The 23,511-nt window shown below is 40.4% G+C and overlaps 1 protein-coding gene across 1 annotated transcript in view; it reads left to right on the top strand.

Moving 5' to 3' along the window:
• Positions 1-23,511, top strand: part of FRAS1 (Fraser extracellular matrix complex subunit 1) — a 537,120-nt gene that overhangs the window by 338,836 nt on the left and 174,773 nt on the right. Inside the window, exons 21-26 of the mRNA XM_058296546.1 lie at positions 9,022-9,174; positions 9,413-9,559; positions 15,123-15,269; positions 17,793-17,933; positions 18,818-18,958; positions 20,497-20,637. Coding sequence (XP_058152529.1) covers positions 9,022-9,174; positions 9,413-9,559; positions 15,123-15,269; positions 17,793-17,933; positions 18,818-18,958; positions 20,497-20,637 — 870 coding nt within the window. The remainder of the gene's footprint in view (positions 1-9,021; positions 9,175-9,412; positions 9,560-15,122; positions 15,270-17,792; positions 17,934-18,817; positions 18,959-20,496; positions 20,638-23,511) is intronic.

The raw sequence follows: 23,511 nt of genomic DNA, 5'->3' as shown, positions 1-23,511 counted from the left end.
CTGAATCTCCTGAGGGGATATTCAAAGCAGGCTCTGCTGGCCAAATTCACGAAAGAAAATCTCCCTGACTCCCATTCCCTTTTCCCTTGAAACAGCTGATGGTGAGGTGTCTGTTCCCCCCTCAGTCGGCTGCAGTGAGCCAGGGGTTTTACCCCAGCTTCATATCTTGGGTTGGAGGAGGGGAGTACTTCTCATGTACTGCGGAGGCTTGGCAACTCCTGTGTGTTGTTTCAGCCTCTTTGTCTCTCTGTCCCTCACCCTCCTGGGAGTTGTGCAGCTCTGTCCTTGTCTGCTGATCCCCAAAGCAATTCCCTCAGACAGCTTTTGGCTCTTTCTCCATTGCTTTTGTGAGAGCATTGAACTCTGCCTGTTAGTACAGTGCCATCTTGGAAGTTTAATATTTTGATATCTACTGTGTGAGCCTCTATCTATCCAGAAAACATGCCTATGAAAACAAGAATACATTTGTATCCCAAAGAAGTATGCTTTAAGTGCATTTCACCCCCATATACCACCCTACTATAAACACCCTGTATAGGTGACATATCTTTGTTATAGCTCGTGGACATACTTTCTTATATTTGTATTTTTAATCACAGTTCTTGGCCACCCTTGAGAACCTTATTATTTTTAAAAGAACCATCAGAATTCATGTTCCATACTTTCAAAGGGCCTATGTTTCAGCACGAAATCCCTTCTTTTTCACCTGATGAGGAACAGCTACATGTGCTGATTATTTCAATCACTTCCAAATGCACCACATGTGGTTGCATTAAGAACCTAATCGACTGACAGGACATTATTAAAAATCTTACTGTATGTGGAAATTTGTCTTTATAGGTCATTACTTATCAGTTAAGGAGTCACTGCCCCATAAAATCCACATCCAAAGCCATTACTTCAACAGTACACGTACACTTACTTTAATATCTTCAAGCTTTTTTGACTTTATTCCAAAGACAATAAACAAGTCATGTCACCCCCGTGTGCTTCCATCCATCATGATTGTGAGTAATCCTCACTGATCCTCAAAGCAGAGCCTTTGTGATTTGAAGAAAGCATCACACAGCAGTGATGACCACATGCAATTTCCTCACAGTTGCAAGGTGACATATTAGAGGATATTGCAGCTGCTGAGTCAAAATATTAATTTTTTTATCTATTTACATTTTCAGCATGTCTGCATGCTAAAATACACCGCATATTTAGAAAGCAAATGGGATCTTCTGCTTCCTTAAAAACAAGAAATGCGTTTATTTCAGCTAGAGCTAACACTCCATTTCCAGGCTCTCATGAAATGTTTTCATTAATTTGTTCATTTAAAGTGCTAATTCACTGGGTTTATTAGCAAGCAGGCACACATACAAACAATCAGAATTCCATCTGCATGCCTTTCCCCTGACTCCTACGTGCTTATATACTAGTAATCTGAAACAGGCAAACACACATACATGGATCCTGAGTCTCTTCTTTCCTTGTCACTCTTAATGAGTCTTATATTTAAAGACTCTTCATTTTAATTGAAATACTGACAAATAAGAATTTACTTACCAGGTAACAGTAACAGAAGTCTGGGAGTCTTGGCCCCGTGTCCAGACTAGGTGCTGTTTTAAAGCATTTAATGAATCCACACTCGCCCTTTAGACATATTGGAGGTCAACCTCCTTTTCTCAATTAATGGCATGAAGATCTGATGTAAGCATTTTACTGCACAGATGGAGATTTTAGAATGGGATGTTAATCCTTGCAGTAGCTGCTGGTTTGGTGAGCAGAAACTCAGTTCCCCTATTTTGGTCACTACAGTCCCAGTAAAAATTAACCATTGGCATTAGAAACTTCCTCTAGTACATCCTATGAAGGTGCTCCAAATATCACCTGTGAGGAGGAGCGGACATGAGGGGGTGTGGCGGATTCTTGGGAATTTCACTCTTGGTTCGTTGTCCCCTGAGGATGCTGCCATCTTAAGGACACAATTTCTGACAGTTGTACTCTGACAGTGTGGGTCCAAAAAGGTTCTGAATTCATATTGGTCAAATGGTCACCACCTGCCAAGAAGGATCCAGGAGTTGCCTCCACATCAACTTAGACCTTAGAAAGTATGCTCACAGATTTTACTGTGAAGTGACTGAAGTTGTAGCATTTCCCTGGGACACATAAGCACCTCCCTTGGTGTCTAGATTTGGGGTGCATACCACCTCTTAATTATGTTCAAGCTGTACAAGTAATACATTTGGCTGGCCAAGGGGATATCTCTGTCTTCCTTATCTCAAACTGTAACTGAGAAATCAGATGCGGCTCGAGTAGTTGAGTGCCCACCTCCCATAGGGGAGTTCCCAGGTTCATTTCCCACTGCCTCCTAAAGAAGACAAACAAACAACCTAAGTAGACAATGAGCAATAACAATGAGCAGAAGAACAGGCAGACAATGAGCAAAAAAATAACAAGTGAGCACAGAGCAGATATGGCGCAAGCAGTTGAGCATCTGCTTCCCACAAGGGAGGTCCCGGGTTCGGTACATGGTACCTCCTAAAGAAAAAAACCAAACAGACAATGAGCAAAAAACAGCCAACAAATAGATAAGGGAGTCATCTTGGGGAGTCGGGGAGGGGGGGGACTATAACTGACAAGGCAGTTGGAAATTATCTCGCATACAACCAAGTAGTGTGTGAGATTCTCTCTTGACTTGAAGTAGATTTTGAAACCTAGGTAGCACAACTCACATTGACTTTTGCAGGAGCCTCCAAATTCTCCACAATTTCCTAGTATTTTTACTCCAATAGTTAATTTTCTTTCATTCAACAGCTCTGTAGGGGCAGTCTACTAAGTACTAACTGATTTGGCCAAATTCTACTTTGCTTTTCTTTTTAAAGGAACATTTACTATAACCTCATCTTTGTAGAAATCTCCATATGTAAAATTGTACAGATAAAGAACTAAGCAAATGTCAATATTAATAGTGATTGCTTCCAAAGGGGGTGATTTTTGTGCTCACACTTTATACAAATATATTTCATAGTTCCTTCCATGGCTTTATGGCTTTCTTTGTAGTAGGAAAATAAACCCCTCAAGATCCCCAGGACTTGGGCCTGAAGCCTGCTCACAGGTGTTGTACAGTGGGACTGGCTGGCCACTTGTCCCCTGCATTGCCTGAGCTCTGTGGTCCACCCAAGGGAACTACACTTTTCTGGTTTAAGTCAGAATATTGGTATTTATACGCAAGTCCTTGGTGCTCTGATTTCTGGCTTCTTTCCCAGCACATCGTTACTCATTTTAAGGTCTTCCAAGAATTCTCTCCTATGAAGAGACTTTGACTTCAGGCCTCTGAAGACAGAGGTGCTTTCTAGTTTTAGGAATTTGTTATTCTTTTCAGCTTGCTTTAATAAAGAATCAGTCCACCAATCTTCAGAGTAGGATTTCCGAGCCTACCTATTTAAGTGATATTCTGTTGGAGGGTTTGTATATGGCAGTGTATGAATGGATTAGCATGGGACCCACTCAGATTGTTGTGTTGGAATGAATTAATTCATGGAATCAATGTTCAGTATGACTTTTTAAACCATGGAATGAATGCAAGTAGCAAACATATAACAGTCCAACTTTCTGAACTCAGGTAAGTCTCCTTGTGTCAGGTAAAACTGTAAATTAACTTGGATTAACGTGATGCTTTGGGCAAACTGTAGGTGATTGGTTTATATTTTTCAGGTACCGTTTATTGATTTCTCCTTTGCCTCTGGATACTCACTCGATCATACAACGTGATGTGTCTGGGGATTCATCTGATGCATTCTTACTGCTTAACACAGGGCCCTGGTGAGAGGCAGGGGCCTCGAGTGATTTAAGAATCTCTGCAACTCGTGGGCCCTTTTGGGGATCTGTATACCAAAATCTGATCCAAACTGCCATGTCTGGTTTAAGACCTGCCCGGAAAGAGACATGTTTAGGAGAAGGGAAGGAGTTAAGGGTTGTAAGGAATCCCTGCATTTATAAGTCAGAAGCAGAGACAGAGAACCCTATCAAGAGGAGTGCCCAGATAATACATGCTAGGGGAAGAGAGGGCTGGTCAAAAGTGCCAGGTGTTACAGAGAATTCCAGTAGGATAAGGAATTCAATGAGACCAGTAGACTTGGTCATTAAGAGTCAATCAGGGTTCAAACCCAGGGCCTCCTGACCCATGTGATAAACTGGCCCATGCACAGTGCTGATGCACACAAGGAGTGCCATGCCATGCAGGGGTGTCCGCCGCATAGGGGAGCCCCACACACAAGGAGTGCACCCTGTAAGGAGAGCTGCCCAGCACAAAAAAAGTGCAGCTTGCCCAGGAGTGGTGTCGCACACACGGAGAGCTGACATAGCAAGATGACGCAACAAAAAAGAGACACAGATTCCCAGTGCTGCTGACAAGAATAGAAGCAGACACAGAAGAACACACAGCGAATGGACACAGAGCAGACAACTTGGGCAGGGGGAAAGGGGGAGAGAAATAAAATTTTTTAAAAAAGAGTCAATCAGGACCTCTCAGTCTGAATCAGTTAGAGCGGACATCACTCCAAATCCCTCAAGACTGAAGAATGAACAAGAACAGTGTATCCATGGACCAAAGCAGATTTACTGATATTGTAGTTATTCTTTTGTGTTAATGGAAGGACCTGTAACATGGATATAAAGATAGTGGTTGCCATGGGTTCGGAAGGGAGGGGGAGGCTTGAATCGGTGGAACACAGGGCATTTTTAGGGCAGTGAAATTGTTCAGTAAGATACTGCAATGAGGGTCACATGACATTTTACATTTGTCAAAGTCTATAAAACTGTACAGCACAAAGTATAAACCACAATGTAAACTATAGACTTTGATGAGTACAATGTTTCAATATTAGTTCATCAATTGTAGCAAATATAGCACACTACCGAAAGATGTTATTAATAGGGCAAACTGTGTGTTCAGTGTGTATGTATGGGGGGTAGAAAGGACTTCCCTATACTTTCAGTATAATTTTTCTGTAAATCTAAAACCCTCTAAAAATAAGATTTATTATTCCAAAAATAGAGCGAAGCCTAATGTAAATTATGGACTATTAATAATAGTATAATTTAATAATATTTCATCATTAATTATACAAAGGTACCACACAAATGCAAAATGTTAATAATAGGGAAAACTGTGTATGAGAGGAGGTTATATTACAACTCTGTACTTTCTGCATGATTTTTCTGTAAACCTGATTTTAAAAAGTAACTTCCTTATTAAAAAAAAAAAGTCAATTGGAAACTTTTTCAAGAACAATGCTGGAAGCAGATGTAGCTCAAGCGATTGGGCTTCTGTCTACCATATGGGAAACCCTGGATTCGATTCCTGGGGCCTCCTGGTGAAGGCAGGCTGGCCTGTGTCATGGAGAGCTGACGGCCTGCACCATGGTGATCTGGTACAGCAAGATGATACAACAAAGGGAGACACAGAAGAGAGACAGTGAGAGATGCAGCAGACCAGGGAGAGGAAGTGGCTCAAGCAATTGAGAGCCTCTCTCCCACAGCAGAGGTCCTGGGATCAGTTCCTGGTGTCTCCTTAAGAGAAAAACAAGAACAAAACACAAGCAGACATGAAAGAACACACAGTAAATGGACACAGAGAGCAGACAGCAATGCAAACAATGGGATGGGGGAGGGAAGAGCAATGATACAGTTTTCCTGTGGAGGTTGGTGGCATATAATAGTGAGGTGAGTAGTGGGAAAGGCAAGGAAGTTAGAGTTAGGGAAGTGTAAGAAAGAAATCTCCTGGAAGAAATTAAGGCTCACCTGATTGTGGAGAAGAAAAGAATTTATTCTCAATCTTGCAAGAAGGGCTACACAACCAGAAAACATGGCTAGCACCCAGAACAAAGGAAAATGACACAATTTATACCTCTAAGCCTAGCACACAAGCCCTTCCTCTATTTTTCCATAGATTGGATACTTTAGATGTTACAGCCTGTCCGAGAAGTCTAACTTTCCCACGCAAGTTCCCCAGTTTTTGATTAACAGTTCCCAGATCACATTCCAACCATTTTGGGTTTTACCTATTTCTTTTGCCAAATAAGGTATGGAATTTAGTGCTGACTTGGTATTGACTTAGCTCTTCTTTGTGTGTCTTTTTTTTCTGGCTATCGGACTGGCTTAAGCTGGTTTTCTTTGTTCCTGCTTAATCTGGGAGTGGGAGACTGAAGCAGTAGGCTGCCAGGTTACATTAATTAATATTTTTTTTCTCCCTGCTTTATATTACCTTTATGTGAAAACTAAACTGATCCCCATCTCTTGCTTCCTGTAAGAGATGGGGTGATTGTAGAGCCACGCTTTTGGGGGGTAGAAGATGTAGGTCATATTTTGAAGTAGACACCAAGGAGAGTGTGAAGATGGGGAATGAGAGTTGAATAATGTTGAGAATTGAGTGGAATTTATGATGAGCTAGCGGTAAGTATGAACACAAAGAAGAGATAAAATGGGGGCAAGGGATTGCCTTTGGGTGGGGCTTTGCAGGTTTGAGGGGGGCTGGGGACAGGCGGATGGGTAATATTGCCCAAAAAGTGGGGGGAGGGAGGGGTAGCATACGAAGATAGGAGAGTGTCAGGTGTTGGTTGAGAGTAAAATGCTGAGAAAATTGTATCAAATATAATTAAGAGAGTTACTTGTTTAGGATGCTCGGAGGGGATGGTCTATGGATGTGTCATGATTATGGGAGTGAGGGTTGCTGGGGGGGGAGCGGTGGGGTGGGGTGGTGGGGTTGAGTGGGACCTCATGTTTTTTTAATGTAATATTTTTACAAAATCAATAAAAAAAAAAGAAAAAGAAAGAATGCAATTAGAGGGATTAGCCATTTCATCCTCTGAGATAGGTAGAAATAAAATAAAAATGGGTAAAAATAGATGTTTTGAGGTTGAAAGGAAGGAGTTGAAGGTGCTCATGTTGAAGGGCTGAGTGAAGTAGATGATGAGATCACCTGAGGGGATGTGGGGGTTGGGCAGAGTGGGGTTGGTGACCTGAGAAGAAGAATAAGACTTTAAAGCAGCTGCTGTGGGGATGGGAAGCAGGGTTCCTAACCTAGCTCTAGCTTCCTTTAGAAGTAATTAAACCACATTGCACTCCTCGTTTAAGCAGCTTCTAGAGCCCCAAGATCAGACAATTCCATAAATATTTATTTATTGTACCCACAAAATACTGTAGAGATTTGCTTACTTTCTCTTCAAAGCATCCCCTTGGTGATTATTCTTATTCATTGCTCTAATTGCATACTAGAGAGATGCAACTAGTCTTTAAACCACTGAACACCTGCAGACTTTGTTTATGCATGCCTGAGCCCAGATTGTCTTGTAAGCATTTGCTTTAAAGAGGAAGACAGCCATGACTTTTCAAATAATGGATCCTTGAATCAGGGAGTGTTTCCCAGGATTCCATTCTGAACATTTACTCACTCTTCAAGGTAATCCTGAAATATTTGCTCCAGTAACTTTTGCAGCTTGTTGAATCTCCCCTTCGCACACTTAGGTGCTCCTGCAAGATGAGCAGGACATGGGAAAAAGAACAAAATGCTTGGCATTTTGTGGAAACTGTACACCAAACCATGGAGAAATAGTCTCCTTATCATATTTATCTCAATACGGTCCACGTTTCCTTTATAATTTACTGACCGGCTATAATGAGGATGCCCTTAGAATATCACAAATTGTTCCTAATACTGACAAAAGGCTTGTTGTAATTTGAAACTCCCAAAGTTCAGAAAAAGGTCAGGGGCTATTTGTGTGCTGCTAGAAGAGTCTGTATTTTTGAGGAGGACACTTCTGTTTCAACTTCCAGGGTGTCTACAAGGGTCCTAGAAAGGTTTTTCAGGAAGAAGAGTGGGCACTGGATATGGAAGAGAGATATGCTTCTTGTCCAGGGAACTGTTTCAGACAATCAGCAATTAAGAAAGTGTATCACCTAGGGTAGAGAGATAAAGACCTCTTTTAACAGATTGCAGGGGGCAATTAGTTTTATTGATGTGGATCTTTTAGTAAAAGCATTACTAGAAATCACAGTCTCCATCTACAAGGACTTGGCATAAAACAACAAGACTTGTCTGGTCTCTGGGTGGTGAATTAGCAAGTACAAACCAGTGCTTTTAATCCTACAGGGAAAGAGGAAAAGGCTCTGAAAACCAGAACTCTTCCTTCTCTTTTCCTATGCCTTTATTCCTTTTTCATTTATGTGGATAATTAAGATTTGTGGCTGTTTTACTGTCTTTGCTACTTGAGGGTAATTACCTTGTAAAGGAAGGACCAGAGGAAGTTTTCACCTACAATGGAAACTGAACACAATCAAGGTATTTAATTAAAAGATGGCTATTATATGGGTGAGAATGATATACAACACTGGCCATCCAAGCTGATCTGTTGTATAGCTTTAATCACAACCAGAACTCCAGAGCTTCTGTGAACTATATAGTGGGTCATGAAAATGACTTTCAACTTCTTCATAACTTTACTTCTTGTTAAAGACTAAAATTTTCCAATAATTCAACCCAGTTGTCTTTCGGCCCCAGTCCCTCCATGTCGAAGTCTGAGACTGATTCACTGGCTCGGGAAAATCAAACTTATTGAGAAAGAGCCAAGTGGAGGGCACTGAGCACTGTGAATGTTGGACACATGGTGTTCTACTTCCCTGCTCTCTGGAGGGAAGTGTTGATTATACTGATAATAAGGTCTCTGTTACTCTGACACTTCTTTTTTACCTCTAGCAAGTACTATCACATGCTGCCCTAGTACTTATAGGTCATTCAGTTGGAAAGGGATGGAAACTCAATTGCTGTACTGGGCCTGACCCTTTACTAAAAATCTCAAGCATGCAATTTGCATAGGTCCCAAGCTGCTTCTTTACTGGCACACGCTGTCTTTGGGCTACGCACTGGCTGTCTGTGCAGCAGCGTTGGTCATTGAAATCCCTTCTGCCTTTGGTGTAGGGATTAGACTTGGTGTGATTGAGCATCCATGCCTTCTGTGTGCTCCTCGTCCTTTCCAGATTGCCATCCTCTGTGCCAGCACTGTACAGCTGATCTCTACAACTCTGGGAGCATCTGCCTGCAGTGCCAAAATGCCCGTTACCTGCTGCTAGGGGACCACTGTGTTCCCGACTGCCCCTCAGGATACTATGCAGAGAGGGGGGCTTGTAAAAGTAAGTACATGCTGGACATGCAGGAGCTGGAGGTGCCTCTTAAGGTGCTCTTTGGGGGCTGGAGCTGGGAAGGTTTGACATTCCCAAGAGTGAGAGAAGGCAGGAAGCCTCCTGTGGGACTTTTAATCTGCCTAGCTAGTGCTCTGACTACTGGGGCTTTTATTACTGGTACTTGGGATGCTGCTTTGGAGGCAAGTCTGACTTTAAAAGTAAAGCATATCCTCTTTTCCCTCCACAGGATGTCACTCCTCCTGCAGAACCTGCCAGGGCAACGGCCCCTTCTCCTGCTCCTCGTGTGACCCCGACCTTGTTCTGTCCCACACTGGCACCTGCAGCACCGCCTGCTACTCTGGGCACTATCTTGACGATAGCCGTGCTTGCCAGCGTAGGTTTTTGTTGTTGTTGTTTTTCGTTAATGAAAATCCTTTCCTTTCTTGCTTTTTTAGGGTCATTGAAGGAAATAGGAAGTTCTTATTTCCATATTCTCACCTGGTAGACTTTGCTTTTATAAAAGGAAGAAAATGAATTTATGAAGGTCATATGGATGCCATTAGCAAATTTTAACTCCAGTGTCAGCCTGGTTCAAAGTGCTGGACTGGGGTCTTCCCTGCAAGTAGCTGTGAGGCCTTAGGCAGGTCATTTACCACTCAAAATAAAGTCTATCTATATATCAGCCAATTTTTATCTTTATGGATTCTTTCAGCAGTTCGGTTCTAAGATCTGTGTGGTGAGTGAATCTCATTCTAGTTACATGATCAGTAACCTGAGTACTTCTGCAGGTTTAATTTTTTTTCAATGTCTATTTGTTGAATATTGACAACAAATAAGACTTTATATGCTGCAAAGCATTTAATTTCTTCCCAAAGAGTAGTTATTTTGTCTTGCATGAGAGTTACTTGTATAGATGTCTTATTTCTCAATTATAAATCAGGATATGATTCATTTTCCTCAACCAGGCACAAACAATGAGGATAAGTTAAGGAAAGGGCAAAACTGGATGAAAAAAAAGATTTTAGGAAATCCTTCACAGATGAAGGAACATTTGTGATAGTCTAAGGCAGTTTACTTTATTTCAATCACTAACTTGCAATTTACAAAAAAAAAGTTTATATTTTTTTCTTTTGAAAATGACGGTTATAAAACATAAGGCTGATATTTCTATTTCATGTTCTAGGAAGTACCATGTTTAAGAAATTATAGAGTAGTAGGAGGGTGGGTTCTAGAGTCAGGTGACTTAAATTGAAATCCAAATGACCATTTATCTGCTTGATGTTAAAACAAATGAATTAAACTCTAGGTCTCAGTTTCTTTAACTATAAAAGAAGGGTTCTTGATGTTGCGCTTTGTACAGATCCTAGCAGAGAATAAGGTCCCGGTATTGATTAGCTTCTGTTGTTGTTTTTGTCATCAACATCGTCATCACCACCACCACCACCTAGAATGAGAGGCAAAAGAAAGCCATAAAAGATATTAATATTTTATAGATAGATATTTCTCTTAGCCTGTTGAGACACTTGCAAGGATTTGCATTTGAAGTGAAGTTACATGGAATTCACTATTTTGCATCATCCACTGAGATATCAGAGATAAAAACCTTATTTGGACCAATGGGAAGATTTCTTTACCTTTGTAACAAAAACTGGGCTTGGTATATATCAACTGTCTGCCAGAATCTGTAGACTCAGTAATCCCAGAAATACAATGAAATACTTGCATGTTCTATTCAAGAGCAAGAGAGTGTTGGTGGAGAAATGTTGACTTAGATTTATGAGGCTCTTCACAGCAGTGGAATCACAGAAATAAAAGTTCAAAAGAAAAAATAGAATCCCTGATATGGAGTATAAGTGACAAAAATATGGTGCTTTGAAAATCTTCTCCTCTTGGAAGCTTTTCTCTTGCTGCAGAGTGACCTCTGTGCAAATGTATTTGCTATGCTTCCATGTAAATAGGATTTTATAGCATAGTCAGTTAAACTAGGAATTAGACATCTCCTAACTTTAGTTCTTTGCTACAGCTCAAGTTTCATTCTAAGATTAAATAAAGTATCCCTCTAAGTTGGGATATTTTAGATTCTATTATGTACAAAAATCCACAATGCCCCTGTCTAATGCTCATCCTTATAAACAATTATGATCCTGCCAGTAGAAAATGTACCAAAAAGGACTTTTGAGGATATGTAATCAGTATCAAACTGCAGAAGAAAGTAAGGACTAGAGAGCTATCTTCCTCTAAAATGATGCTGCCATTTTTAATATCTCACAGGAGCTAATCTGGTAGGTCTAAGCTCTGGTTACAGAAATATTTTAAAATTCTGTGTATTTAGTGAACTCTAAAATTTAGGAAAGACCAGCTGAGGCAGGAACCTTTAGAAAGAGACGATAAATAAGGTTCTCCATGCTTGAAGCCAGAATGCTATGGAATTGGAGGAGAACCAACCCAAACCTACCTTACGCCTGATGCAGATATTCTTTCTTACTCTCCCTCACAGACCTTCACCAGTGAGAAAAGAGGCCAATTTCATTGTTAAGAGTTGTAGTTGTATGACAGTTCTTTTTGCTCTACTCTATAACTTACCTCTAGAGCAATAAAGAGTTAAGCCTCTTCCCTTGATCACATGATTACCTTCAAAAGCTTGAAATTGTCCTTTCTCACTTGGACTTCTCTGCTCAGCAGAACTGGAGCCAGTAGAGTATTTAAGCAGAAATGGACAACTGTCACGTAGAATATTTAAGCAGAAATGGACAACTGTCACTTAGGCATGTGGTAGACAGTAGGCTTCTCTCAGAGAAAAAAAATGGAGTCGATTAGATTTGAAGTCCCTTCTTGCTTGATGAATGATGGTTAAATTACACTCCTGCTTCCTTCTCTGATTTCTGGTATACTCATCTCCTTTATGACTGTTTCCTTGGCACTTCCCGTGGGTCTGTGACCTCAGAGAACTGCACCTGGTACTCCAGATGTGGTCACTCCAGCAAACTTTGTAACAGTACTAATATGTAATGTGATTGGACTATAATAAGTTGGAGAAAATGACATTCCTCAGAGACAAGGTCAGCCATTTGCTGGTTATCTAGGAGAGGAATGAAGGATTAGATGAGAGAGGAGAAAGGGTAGAGCCAAAAAAAATGGCAAAAACCCCTACTTTTCAATGTGATACTGCCCATTCCTCTGAATCTCCCAAACGTCTTCCATCATTTCAAAATGCTCAAAATGAATCAATTTCTTTTGGAAGCAGTGAACAGGCTGAGTTATGCTTTTAAGGTATTAAGGAGAAATGAAAGACTGCATGTAAGGATTCAGGAACATGGAGGCAGAGGAAAGCTTGAGAAGGTAGACTACAAGAAATAGACTGCAAGAGCAGGGAATTGGCTGGCCACCCTGTGTTCGGGAACTGGCGTTTGGGCCGAGTTTTGTAGCTGTGTTGATCAGGGGACTATCTGACATTTTGGTTACATGAAGACTTTTCAGCTTAAGGAAAGTCTCTGGTAACTGTATTATACTTTTAGTTTATATTAAGCTTCTTAAAAATTAATTTTATTGACAAGGATACCATATCAAATAAACATGCAATCCTTATATTAAGCTTTTAATCAACTAAAATTCTTAGATCTTTTTTTATATGAACTGCTGTCTAGACAGGCCTTCTTTATTTGTGCAGTTGGTTTTAGAATGTAAATGCAGGGCTTTACTTACAGTTCTGCTCATTTCATTTAATTATTTCAGCTTCTTGGTTTGAATGGGTAAAGTAACTTTGAATTCTGTCCTTTCAGCTTGTGAAACTTAACTTTATGTGCTTCCTATATAGGTGCATGTAGCACATTTAAATATCATTATTATGATTTCTTTCTTTAAAGTCATTAATAAAAATGTTGGTCAAATTAAAAAGTAAAGCTTGATCACCATAATACTCTACTGAAGATATTACTCTACTAATTAAAAAGATTTACTGATCACTTTTTCAGTATGCATTTCACCTAAGTGAAAGTGATTGATTAGTATGAATCCACCTAAAACTACTTACTCCACTCATTTTATCTTTGGGATCTTTGTCAAATGCTTTAGATTCATGCTGTGCAGAAACCTGAGCAAAAAGGGTAAACATTTATTCTCATATAAGCTCCCAACAATTAAAATATTCTTTAAGTATCCCTAAACTCTCTGTCTCAAAGTCCAGTCTAGAATTTTTCTAGAACCTAAAATTACTAGTCTGTATATTGTAATGAATATTTTATACTAATGGTTTTCCAAAGAGTTAAAACAAGAAGTCCTGATTTCTTTTTATTTTACAGAGAGGTAATATCCCTGAACTGTATCACATGCTTTAGAATCCTATAGGGTTTAAATTTACTTGAAACCCAGTTGATCCCCCTCTAGACTTTTCTCTGACTCATACTTAAAGAAAGCTTCAGGACACAGCAAAGATGGTGGTACTTATATACATATAATTACAATATCAGGCTTCTTTCATATATATAGCCATTGTTTATTAAACACCTACAATATTTTCAAGATTTGGAGTTGTCCTGGGGGGTACTGCAGGGACAGATGCTAGACATTATGTGTCCTGCCATGGCCCACTGGGTGGACTGAGGGAGAGTGTTGACTACAATGTAGACCACTGCCCATGAGCTCCAAAATGTATTCACCAGGTGCAGTGAATGTGCCATGATGATGGAAGAGGCTGTTGATGTGGGAGGAGTGGGGTGAGGGGGGTGGGGAGTATATGGGGAACTCATATTTTTTTAATGTAACATTTAAAGGAAAATAGAGAGCAGAAAAATAAATAAGTTTTTAAAAAATGTTATGTAACTGGCTAGATGCAGGGAACACTGCAAACCTGGCTTTTGCTTTCATGGAGCTCACACTTAAAGGATACAGATGAAAAAAAATGTATAGGGTGCTGTGAGAGCATGAAACTGGGATATTTTTCTAAACCGGAGAGTCAGAGAAGTCCTTCCTGAATAAGTTGAAGGATGAGTGAGATTAAAGATAAGAGACTTGGAGATTATTTTGAGAGAATCCCAGTATGTGTATTAGGATTGCCAGATGGAGATAATGGAAGGAATGGTGGAGGAGCAATATTTGTGGAAATGATGCCTGGGTATTTTCCAGGATTAAAGAAAGAAAAGTGTTCTTAGATGAAAGGGTCCTCTGAAACCTGAGCAGTGTAAAGAAAAGAAAAGAAAAAAAACTCTGGAGGATGCATAGAAAGTAGATTACAAAGGGATCAGACTGGATATAGGGAGACCAGTTAGGAACAGTGGGAGATGAAGATGGCTTCCGTGTATTGGCCTTTGCAGAGATAGAGAAAAGCTAAGAGATCTGGCCAATATACAAGAGAGCTAGAATAAAGAGGATCCAGAGGTTAATTCGATAAGGGATAAGAGAAAGGGAGAAATCAAGATGGATTCCAAAGTTTCTATCATGAATACCCTATATGGACAGAATTGCCAGTTACTAAATTTGGAAAGATGGGGCATCCCTGAACAACTGGACAAAGCAATAAACCAGGTCAACTTTAAGTCTTTATACCTGAAAATATGGAATTCTCTGAGTCCCACAATAAAGTTGGTGCCTAATTTTAACCTTGGCATCATACAAAAATCTGAGTCTACGCCATGAACTATACAGAGGAACTTAAAGAAGTAAGGTTGAAATAAAATTCTGGACCAGAAATCTGTGAGTATCTATTCTACTGCTGTGTCACAGGGCAGTTTAGATGTGGGATTTCCATTCTTGGGTTTAGAATATATCTTCCCTGGAAAATAAGATTACCCTAATTTTATTTTGGAGAATGAGAATAATGCCTCTGTTTCTGTTGTTCACAGGGGAGGGTTATGAACAGGTTGGCAAAAGGCTTTGTTCCTTTGCAGCATCTGTCTAGGTTTGATCAGTGACTGAATATTTGCAATTGTAATCACTCGGTCATTCTTTTCCTATCTGCTCAGCATGCAGCACACTTTGTCGAAGCTGTGATTCACCAACTAGCTGTACCTCCTGCCGAGACCCAAACAAGGTCCTGCTCTTTGGGGAATGTCAGTATGAGAGCTGTGCCCCACAGTATTATCTTGACATCGCCACCAAGACATGCAAAGGTAACACTCTTGCTGAAATGTATAAGAGATTCTTTTACTCAGTGGTAACCCTTTGCTACAGATGTCAAGTCCTCCATCTTGGGAAAAATACCAGTCATCATGTGATCAGACTTTCTCTGATGATAGCAACAATTTAATATTTTTTATATATGTATGTATATTAAGCAAATATTCTTGAGCACCAACTAGGTGTGAGGCATTGTGCTAGGTATTAGAACTAGACCAGAAGTAGCAAACTGGAAACCATTTTGTTGTATCTGACCTATAGATGTGTTTTGTTTGGTCCACCTAGTGTTCCAATGTTTTGCAATTTTTAATTATTTGCCTTTTAAAAATCAGAAGATTTCACACACAAGGTCAAGCTTTTCACTTTCTTTTGAAAAAGCAGGACATCTGGCAATACTGGACTGGCATTCCTACAATGCAGCAATAGATCGGTGCTGAGCAGCTGTTGTTCCCTTTGGATGGAGCATGATCTTTTCAGTTTATACCTCAGTCCCCACCATTCTCTATTCTATACCCCAAGCCCTCCTATACTCTGTAGGTATGTGCACTTATAACTCCAGATTGCTGGATTCTGAGCCTAATGAAGTCAGGAATTACATCTGATTTGTTTATCTCTGCTAAACATTCTTAAATAAGGGAAGACACAGCCCCTGCCATTTTTCCATATTCTCCAGTGGTAGGAATTCTAGGGACTTATACTCTTGGAATGGCAGTCCTCTCCAAAGAGAAAAACATAGTTCAAGAACAAGTTTCCTTTGATCCTGTTCCATGTCCCTTCTCCCTCCCAGCCTCTTAGTTTCCCTTTATCTCTCTGGTTCTGGCAGAGAAGCTAGGGGTCAGATATGAAGGTCAAACATCCAAGTAAACTTGGGATATTTTAAAGCTCTGGAAAACTGCATACTTTACCATTCCAAGAAATTTTACTTGGTTGTCAACTTAGGTGGTCTGCTGTGCTGAAGACCACAGAAGCTTTTCTCTTTTTTTCCTTCTAACCAGTGACTGTCAGCTAGCGGTAAAAAACAAGATCATCACAAATCCTCCCTGTTGTAATGATTTCATAACTATGCTGGCCATTTCCAAGGTTCTGTTTTAGACATTTTCCCCTGAGGACTGGTCCAGCCAAATAAATGAGTGAAATTAACTTTATAAACCTTCTTTGAAGTATGGGTACTCTCTGGCATAGTTACCTGCTTCTTTGAGCCTTAGAAATATTGAATCAAAGAAGAAAAAGTGACTAATGAGATGTTTCCCCACCTCCCTAGAAAGGAGAGAAGGTACAGTCAGGGCTGCATAAGTGGAGATATTTATTGAGCTTTTACTACGTGCCAGGCCAAGTTCTTTACATTCATTATTTTCGTTTGTCTTTGCAATAATCTTTTGAAATGGGCAGTTTTTACCCCTTTTGTACAGATGAGGAAACTGAAGCTTTAAAAGTTATAGGATAACACAGAGGCATGTCAAAGCCATGCCTTAAATCCAAACTTGCCTGACTGGAAAACCCAAATACTTAACCATGCTATATTATCCCATCTTCCATGCATGAAGGACTTACATTGACAGCTAGAACACTGGCTGTCAACCATGAGTCTTCTGACTGCATCACAATTGCCTTGGCTATTCAACAACAATGACGACAATAATAGTAGTAACAACAATGGCAGCAGCAACATGTTTTCCTGGGCGCCAGCCCCCTGAGCCTCTGACTCAGTAGGTCTGGACTTGGAACAGGTAATCTGTACTTTTCATACCCCTCCCCAAATTATTTGGGTGCACATCCAAGGCTGAGACCCATTGAACTAGAATGTAAGCTCCCTGAGGACAGGGTCTATGCCTACCACTTTTACATCTATTTAGTTTTGTGCATCCCACAAGTGATTGATTGTTGACCAAATGAACGTGTAAATAGGTCAGTTCTACCCTTAACGAGATCTGCTGTTACAAGGAAGCCCATACTTTCTGGTCATTTCCTTTAGGCCCATTTAAATCAAACATCGTCGGTTCTTTCTGTCTTGCTGGTTAATACCTGGATTGTGAGAGGTAGGCTGTTGTGCAGATGGTGTCAGTCATGGCTGCAGGTCCATGCTTAGCCAAGTCTTTAATATGCAATTAGCTGTGGAGCCTTTGGAGAAGGTCAGGATTAGGTTTGTGGGGCAAGTTGGGCACTCCCTACAGCACGCTTTGCATTCCGGCTCAGCCTGGCACAGGGATAACGATGCAGGGGCCCAGGGAGCAAGATAAAGTTGATAGGTTTCTCCACAGCCCTTCTGACAGGCAGGCTCCGTGTGAGCATGAAGTGATCCTTGTACATGCTTGTGTCTAACATAATTAGGAAACACTAGACCTAAGAGAAGCGTTCAAGCTACTACAAGCAGAGTCCTCATTAAGGCTCACTTATCTGACACCTCTTGTGTTGTCCTCACTTTATTCCTTGCAGCTGCAGACACCGTCCTCATAAATTAGTCACTGGGGCTGGGGTAGAGGGAAAGGAAGCTGATCTAATGTAGACTTTCTTTCTAGAGTGTGACTGGAGTTGCAATGTATGCACAGGGCCCCTGCATACAGACTGCCTGCAGTGCATGGATGGCTACCTTCTCCAGAACGGGGCCTGCCTGGAACAGTGCTTACCAGCATTTTACCGGGACTCGGGCCTCTGCAAGAGTAAGTGTTTGGAACCCCTCCTCTGCTCAACCAAGCTTAGCCTCATCTGATTTTTCCTGTTCTGAGAAGGAGCCTGTGGTGTTTTCGTTCTTGCTTCTTTCCTAAGAACTTTTTTTTGTTCTTATGAGAATTTCTTCTTTCCTTCTTCTGTGCCCAAATACAACATTTGCTAAAATGTGTGCTCAGTATAGGAATCTTGGGGCTGTGTGGCCATATAAATAGGTAGGTTTTAGGCATTACTGTTGGACATTCTAATAATTGCCTAGTCCTGGCCTCCAGGTGGGAAGGCCTGTGAGGCTGGTCGTTTGGGCACATGGGCAGACCACATCTTCCACCATCTGCCTCTCCCTACCTTCCACACACTGTATCCCCACCATCACCTCTCTCTGGGCCAGTACCCATTCAGTCTCGTTTGCCACCACAAAATCCTCGGAACCTAAATGCCCATAGAAGTCCACAGAGAACATTCCCATGAGGGAGTCCACAAGACTCTGGTAACTGACTCTATCAGGAATGATCGATGCAAAGCAGTACAGAGAGCCAAGGGCATGCTAGCAATAACAATAATGGCTAGGATCTGATCATCACTTTATAGTTTATCCACCGCTTCCCAGTATTTAATTTGACCTTTACCCAGGGGGGTGGGTGAGACCATTACTTCTATTCCCATTTTATGGGAAGAGCACTGAGGTGCTGAGAGGTGGAGTGACTAATCCTAGGTCACCCAGCTGGTAAATACATCACAACTAGAACCCAGGCTCCTTGACTCCAGGGTTATGCCCAGTATGCCAGGTTGTATTCCTGCTTGGAGTGGAATGCTGCCTCACATGAGGGCCTCTTAGAAAGCCACACCAATTCCTGCTGACTTGACGTTTGTCTTTCAGGCTGTGACAACTACTGTCTCCAGTGTCAGGGTCCGCATGAGTGTACCCGCTGTGAAGGGCCATTTCTTCTCTTGGAAACGCAGTGTGTTCTGGAATGTGGGAAAGGGTACTTTGCAGACCTTGTCAATCACAAGTGCACAGGTAACTTGCAGACTGTGCTGAGTATTTTGAAGGGAAGGGTGGCAAGTAAGTCACATGTGCTCAAGTAACCAAAGCGAGCATCTGAAACAGAAGCAGAAAAGCCAAGCAGACTGGCCTAAGTAATTGATGGCTTCCCGTGCACATCTGCCAATTACTGGTTAAATAGGATACAGGAATACAGGCCAATAATATTCTTGCACAAGTCAATATTGTCCCTGAAGGTCTTAATGAAAACAAAGTCAGTATTTTATGAAATGGAAAAGCTTATATTGAACTACAGAGGAGTGCCCATTAAGAGTGGATCAACCCTATCGATATGGGCATTGAATTTTCAGTATGTAGACTAAATCACACGTGACCTTTACATTGACATAATATCCTTGAAGGAAGAGGATTTGGGGGGGACAATTTAGTGAGACACAGTGGAGCTTTTATCATTAAACTGAAGTGCAGCACAGAGTCTTCATCTCCTTGTCCTCAGGGTCATTGAAGAGTTTCCCCAGTTTGTTCTCATCATTTCTACTAACAGTTGGTATCATGTGCCTCATTTTAAAGAATCCTTGACATATAATAATAATGCCCATTACCCTGATGTAGCATTTTACATTTCATTCAAATTCCTTCATTTGCACGGTCTCATTTGATATTGGCAGTGACTTGGTAAAATACAGCAGACGATAAACAGGTGAACCTGTTTTACAAGTGAAAAAAGAGGCTTGAGAGCATTAACCAGAGCAACATAAAACCAGATATAAACCCAGGCTTTCTGATTCCAACCCAAAGCCTTTTAAACTATACCATGCTGCCTCTCTATAATAAAATCTCAACCATAAGGAAGCAGGAAAATTAGGGAGTTAACACTGAATTTAAAGGAGATTATTAATTTGATTCAAAAAAGTAATCCTATGGTCCTTTAAATAGTCTCCTGGTGAGTTTAGAATGATAATAGTAACAATAGCAATAGTAGTAGCAGTGGTAATTATAATAATTAGGATAGCAGTTCTAGTAGTAGTAGGACTGAGCCCTTCCAGTGTGCTGGGCACTGTTCTAGCTACTTTATAATGCATGTAATCTTCCCAACAGCATTTGCAGTAGGTGCCATTACTGTCCCTACTTTTAAAACATGAAAGCTACTATACAGAGAGTTAAAGTAACTTGGCCAAAGTGACCAGCTGGTAAATAATGAAGGAGGACTAGAACCCAGAAAGAGCCTGTATCTTATTTATTATAAACTATCTTTCTTACAAGTCAATGTGATTACTTTTTAAATGATCCACATGCAACATTTTTAGATCAGTATTTAAAGGTGAGGAGTGTGCCTCTCTGTTTATTTTCCTTCTTGGGGTAGATCAGCACCCTATGAAAATGTATCGGGAAACTGTTGGCATTCTCTTTTGCATTCTCTTTCATTTGGGGCCATTGGTTACTTGGGATGAGCTCTTCTGGTTGCAATCCTTTTATTTCCTTCTCCCTGGCAGTCCTAGGTGGATGTCTTTGTCTCTGCAGTGCTTCATTGAAGCGTGTTCTCTCTTTGACAGCCTGCCCTCAGGGGTGTTTGCAGTGCAGCCATGTGGACCAGTGTCACCGCTGTGCACATGGCTTCTTTCTCAAGAGTGGCCTGTGTGTTTCCAACTGTGTTCCTGGCTTCTCTGCCCACTCCTCTAATGCACCCTGCCCCGGTGAGTGCTTCACCAATAATTTCTCCAAGGAAAGGTGGATTTTACAGATATCATTGGTCTATGAGAGATAAGATGCAATATTCCCATTCTGGGAAAATACCTGGTGCTGCTGAGGAACCAGGGACTGTTCATAGAATGTGGAAAATTGGGAAAACTCAACTTCAATGATCTTTGGAAGGGAAAAAAAGCAGTCTGTGCTTTAAAAATCACAACTATCAAATCAAAAATTTGGCATGAAACTTAGCGATGTTCGTGAACTACAGCCAGATTGTAGACAATTATATATATTTACACATATATATCATTCCTTTATTGGTATAAATTGTAGAACTGGTTATGCCAGAGTGTGCTGCATAAGGATGCTATGTGTGTGTATCCTTTCTGCACCCAGTGGAGATATCCTTTTGCGCATCCTTCATCAATGACATGAACCATTTTTAATACCTCAGTCAATCATATTTGCCATCTCTGTGTTTTTGGTCTCTAATGATATTAAGACTTCTCCAAGGGAAAAAAATATCTTTTGTTTGTTTTATTGGGATCCATCTGGAAACTCCAAGCACTTAAGGGTCAACTTGCTCCTCTTGGGACATAAAACCTCTGAAAATAAATTCCACTTGTATAAGAATAATCTTACAGGAGTTCCCCTAAAATTTGGCATTCCCCAGCTATCCTGTCTCACCTGGTTGTAGGGGGAACATTATCAACTACAGTCCAGGTGAAACAACTTGCAGGACATGGGGTGAACTCCACACCACAGTAGGAAGTCCTCTGGAATAGTGGAGGCCATTAATAATTATCCTTCTCAACCTAATTCATCTCATCAGATATTTCATATGGACAGAGATTATAAAACCTTAAAACAAAGTGTCTACCATTTCACTTGAATTTTCAACATGAGGCACTGAGAATCACACTTCAATGTAGATTAACTAGTGATCTTAAAGCAAATGTTATCAGACACTTGTCCTTGATGGGGCTGATGGTCACGTGTATCAGGTGTGTCAGGTTAGGACTGTGCTTCTCAAACCTGGTGGTCCATTAGGATTATGTGAGGGAGCTGACAAAAATACTGATGCCCAGGTCCCACCCCAGAGCATCTAAATTGGACTCTCTGAGGGTGGGGCCCATGTGTCAGTATTGTTTCAAAAGATCCCTCAGTAATTTCTTTTTTTGTGTGTATTGAGATATAATTCACATACCAAAAATTTTACCCTTTAAAGTGTCCAAATCAGTGGTTTACTATATTCACAAAGTTGTACAGCCATTACCACTAATTCCTGAACATTTTCTTTACCCCTAAGATTCCCCATAGCCAGTAGCAATCATGCACAATTCCCCTTACCTCCCAGTCCCTGGAAACTACTACACAACTTTTGGTTTTCATAGATTCACCTATTCTGGACATTTCATATAAATGAACCATATGGTATTTGGCCTTTGTGTCTAGATTCTTCTACTTAGTGTATTTTCAAGTCTCATCATGTTGTAGCACGTATCAATACTTCGTTCCATTTTATAGCATAATCATATTCCTTTGTATGGATATACCACATTTTGTTTATCCATTCATCAGTTGATGGATATTTGTGTTGCTTCTACTTTTTAAATGTTACAAATTATGCTGCTATGAACATTCATGTACAAGTTTTTCTGTGGACATATGTTTTCATTTCTCTTGTGTACATACCTAGGAGTGGAATTTGCTGGGTCATAGGGTAACTCAATGTTTAACTCTGTTTTCCTAAGAGGCTGCAACATTTTACATTCCCACCTGTAATATATGAGGGTTCCAGTTTCTCCACATCTTCACCAATACTTTCATTGTCTCTCCTAGTGGATATGAAGTGGTATCTCATGTGGATTTGATTTGCACTTTCCTAAAGAATAATGATATATCTTCAAAAAAATACAATTTACAAAAATGATGGGGAGGTGGAGAGTGGGGTATATGGGAACTTATGTTTTTTTTTAATGTTTTTTAATGAAACATTCTTTGTGATGTATTAACTTTAATTAAAAAGTGTTTAAAAAAGAATGATGATATAGAGCATCTTTTCATGTGCTTATTAACCATTTTTATTTCTTCTTTGGAAAAATGTGTATTCAAATCCTTTGCTCATTTTTAAATTGGGTTATCATTTATTGCTGAGTTATAAGAACCCTTTATATATTCTGGCTATAAGTCCTTTTTCAGATATATAATTTACAAAATTTTTCTTTCATTGTCTTTTTACTTTGAAGCACAAGAGTTTTTTTTAAATTTTCACTTTTTAATTTTATTTATTTATGTCTCCCCACCCCCTTGTTGTTTTTTCACTTGCTGGGTCTGTTCATCTTCCTTGTTTTTTAGGAGTCACCTGGAGACAAACCCAGGACCTCTGATATGGGAGAGGGGTATAATTGTTTGAGCCACCTCTGCTTTCTTATGTCTCTCATTATGCTTTTTCCTCTCCACATCTCTTGTTGCGTCATCTTATTGCATCAGCTCATATACCTGCCCATCACGTCAGCTTGCTACTTCTTTAGGAGGCATCAGAATCTGAACCAGTGACCTCCTGTGTGGTAGGCAGGAGCTCAGTTGCCTGAGCCACATTCACTTCCCAGAAGCACAAGAGTTTTTTATTTTGATGTTGCCAATTTATCTATATTTTCTTTTGTCACTCGATTTTGTTGCCATAACTCAAAAAGCATTGCCTAATTCAAGAGCATGAGATTTACTCCTATATTTTCTTATAAGACCTTTATAGTTCCTTTGTTAGTCTTGTGCATCCAGAGTGAGACCTACCTGGTTAAAAGGAAGCCTATGGTATATAATATCCTAGAATCTCATCTGTGTAGCTCCCAATTAACATTACAAGCCTGTTTATTAAA

The sequence above is a fragment of the Dasypus novemcinctus genome, chromosome 1 (genome assembly GCF_030445035.2).
Source record: "Dasypus novemcinctus isolate mDasNov1 chromosome 1, mDasNov1.1.hap2, whole genome shotgun sequence".
NCBI classification, from domain to species: domain Eukaryota; kingdom Metazoa; phylum Chordata; class Mammalia; order Cingulata; family Dasypodidae; genus Dasypus; species Dasypus novemcinctus.
The sequence above is the reverse complement of the archived record's forward strand: the minus strand, read 5'-3'. Positions and strand labels throughout refer to the sequence as shown.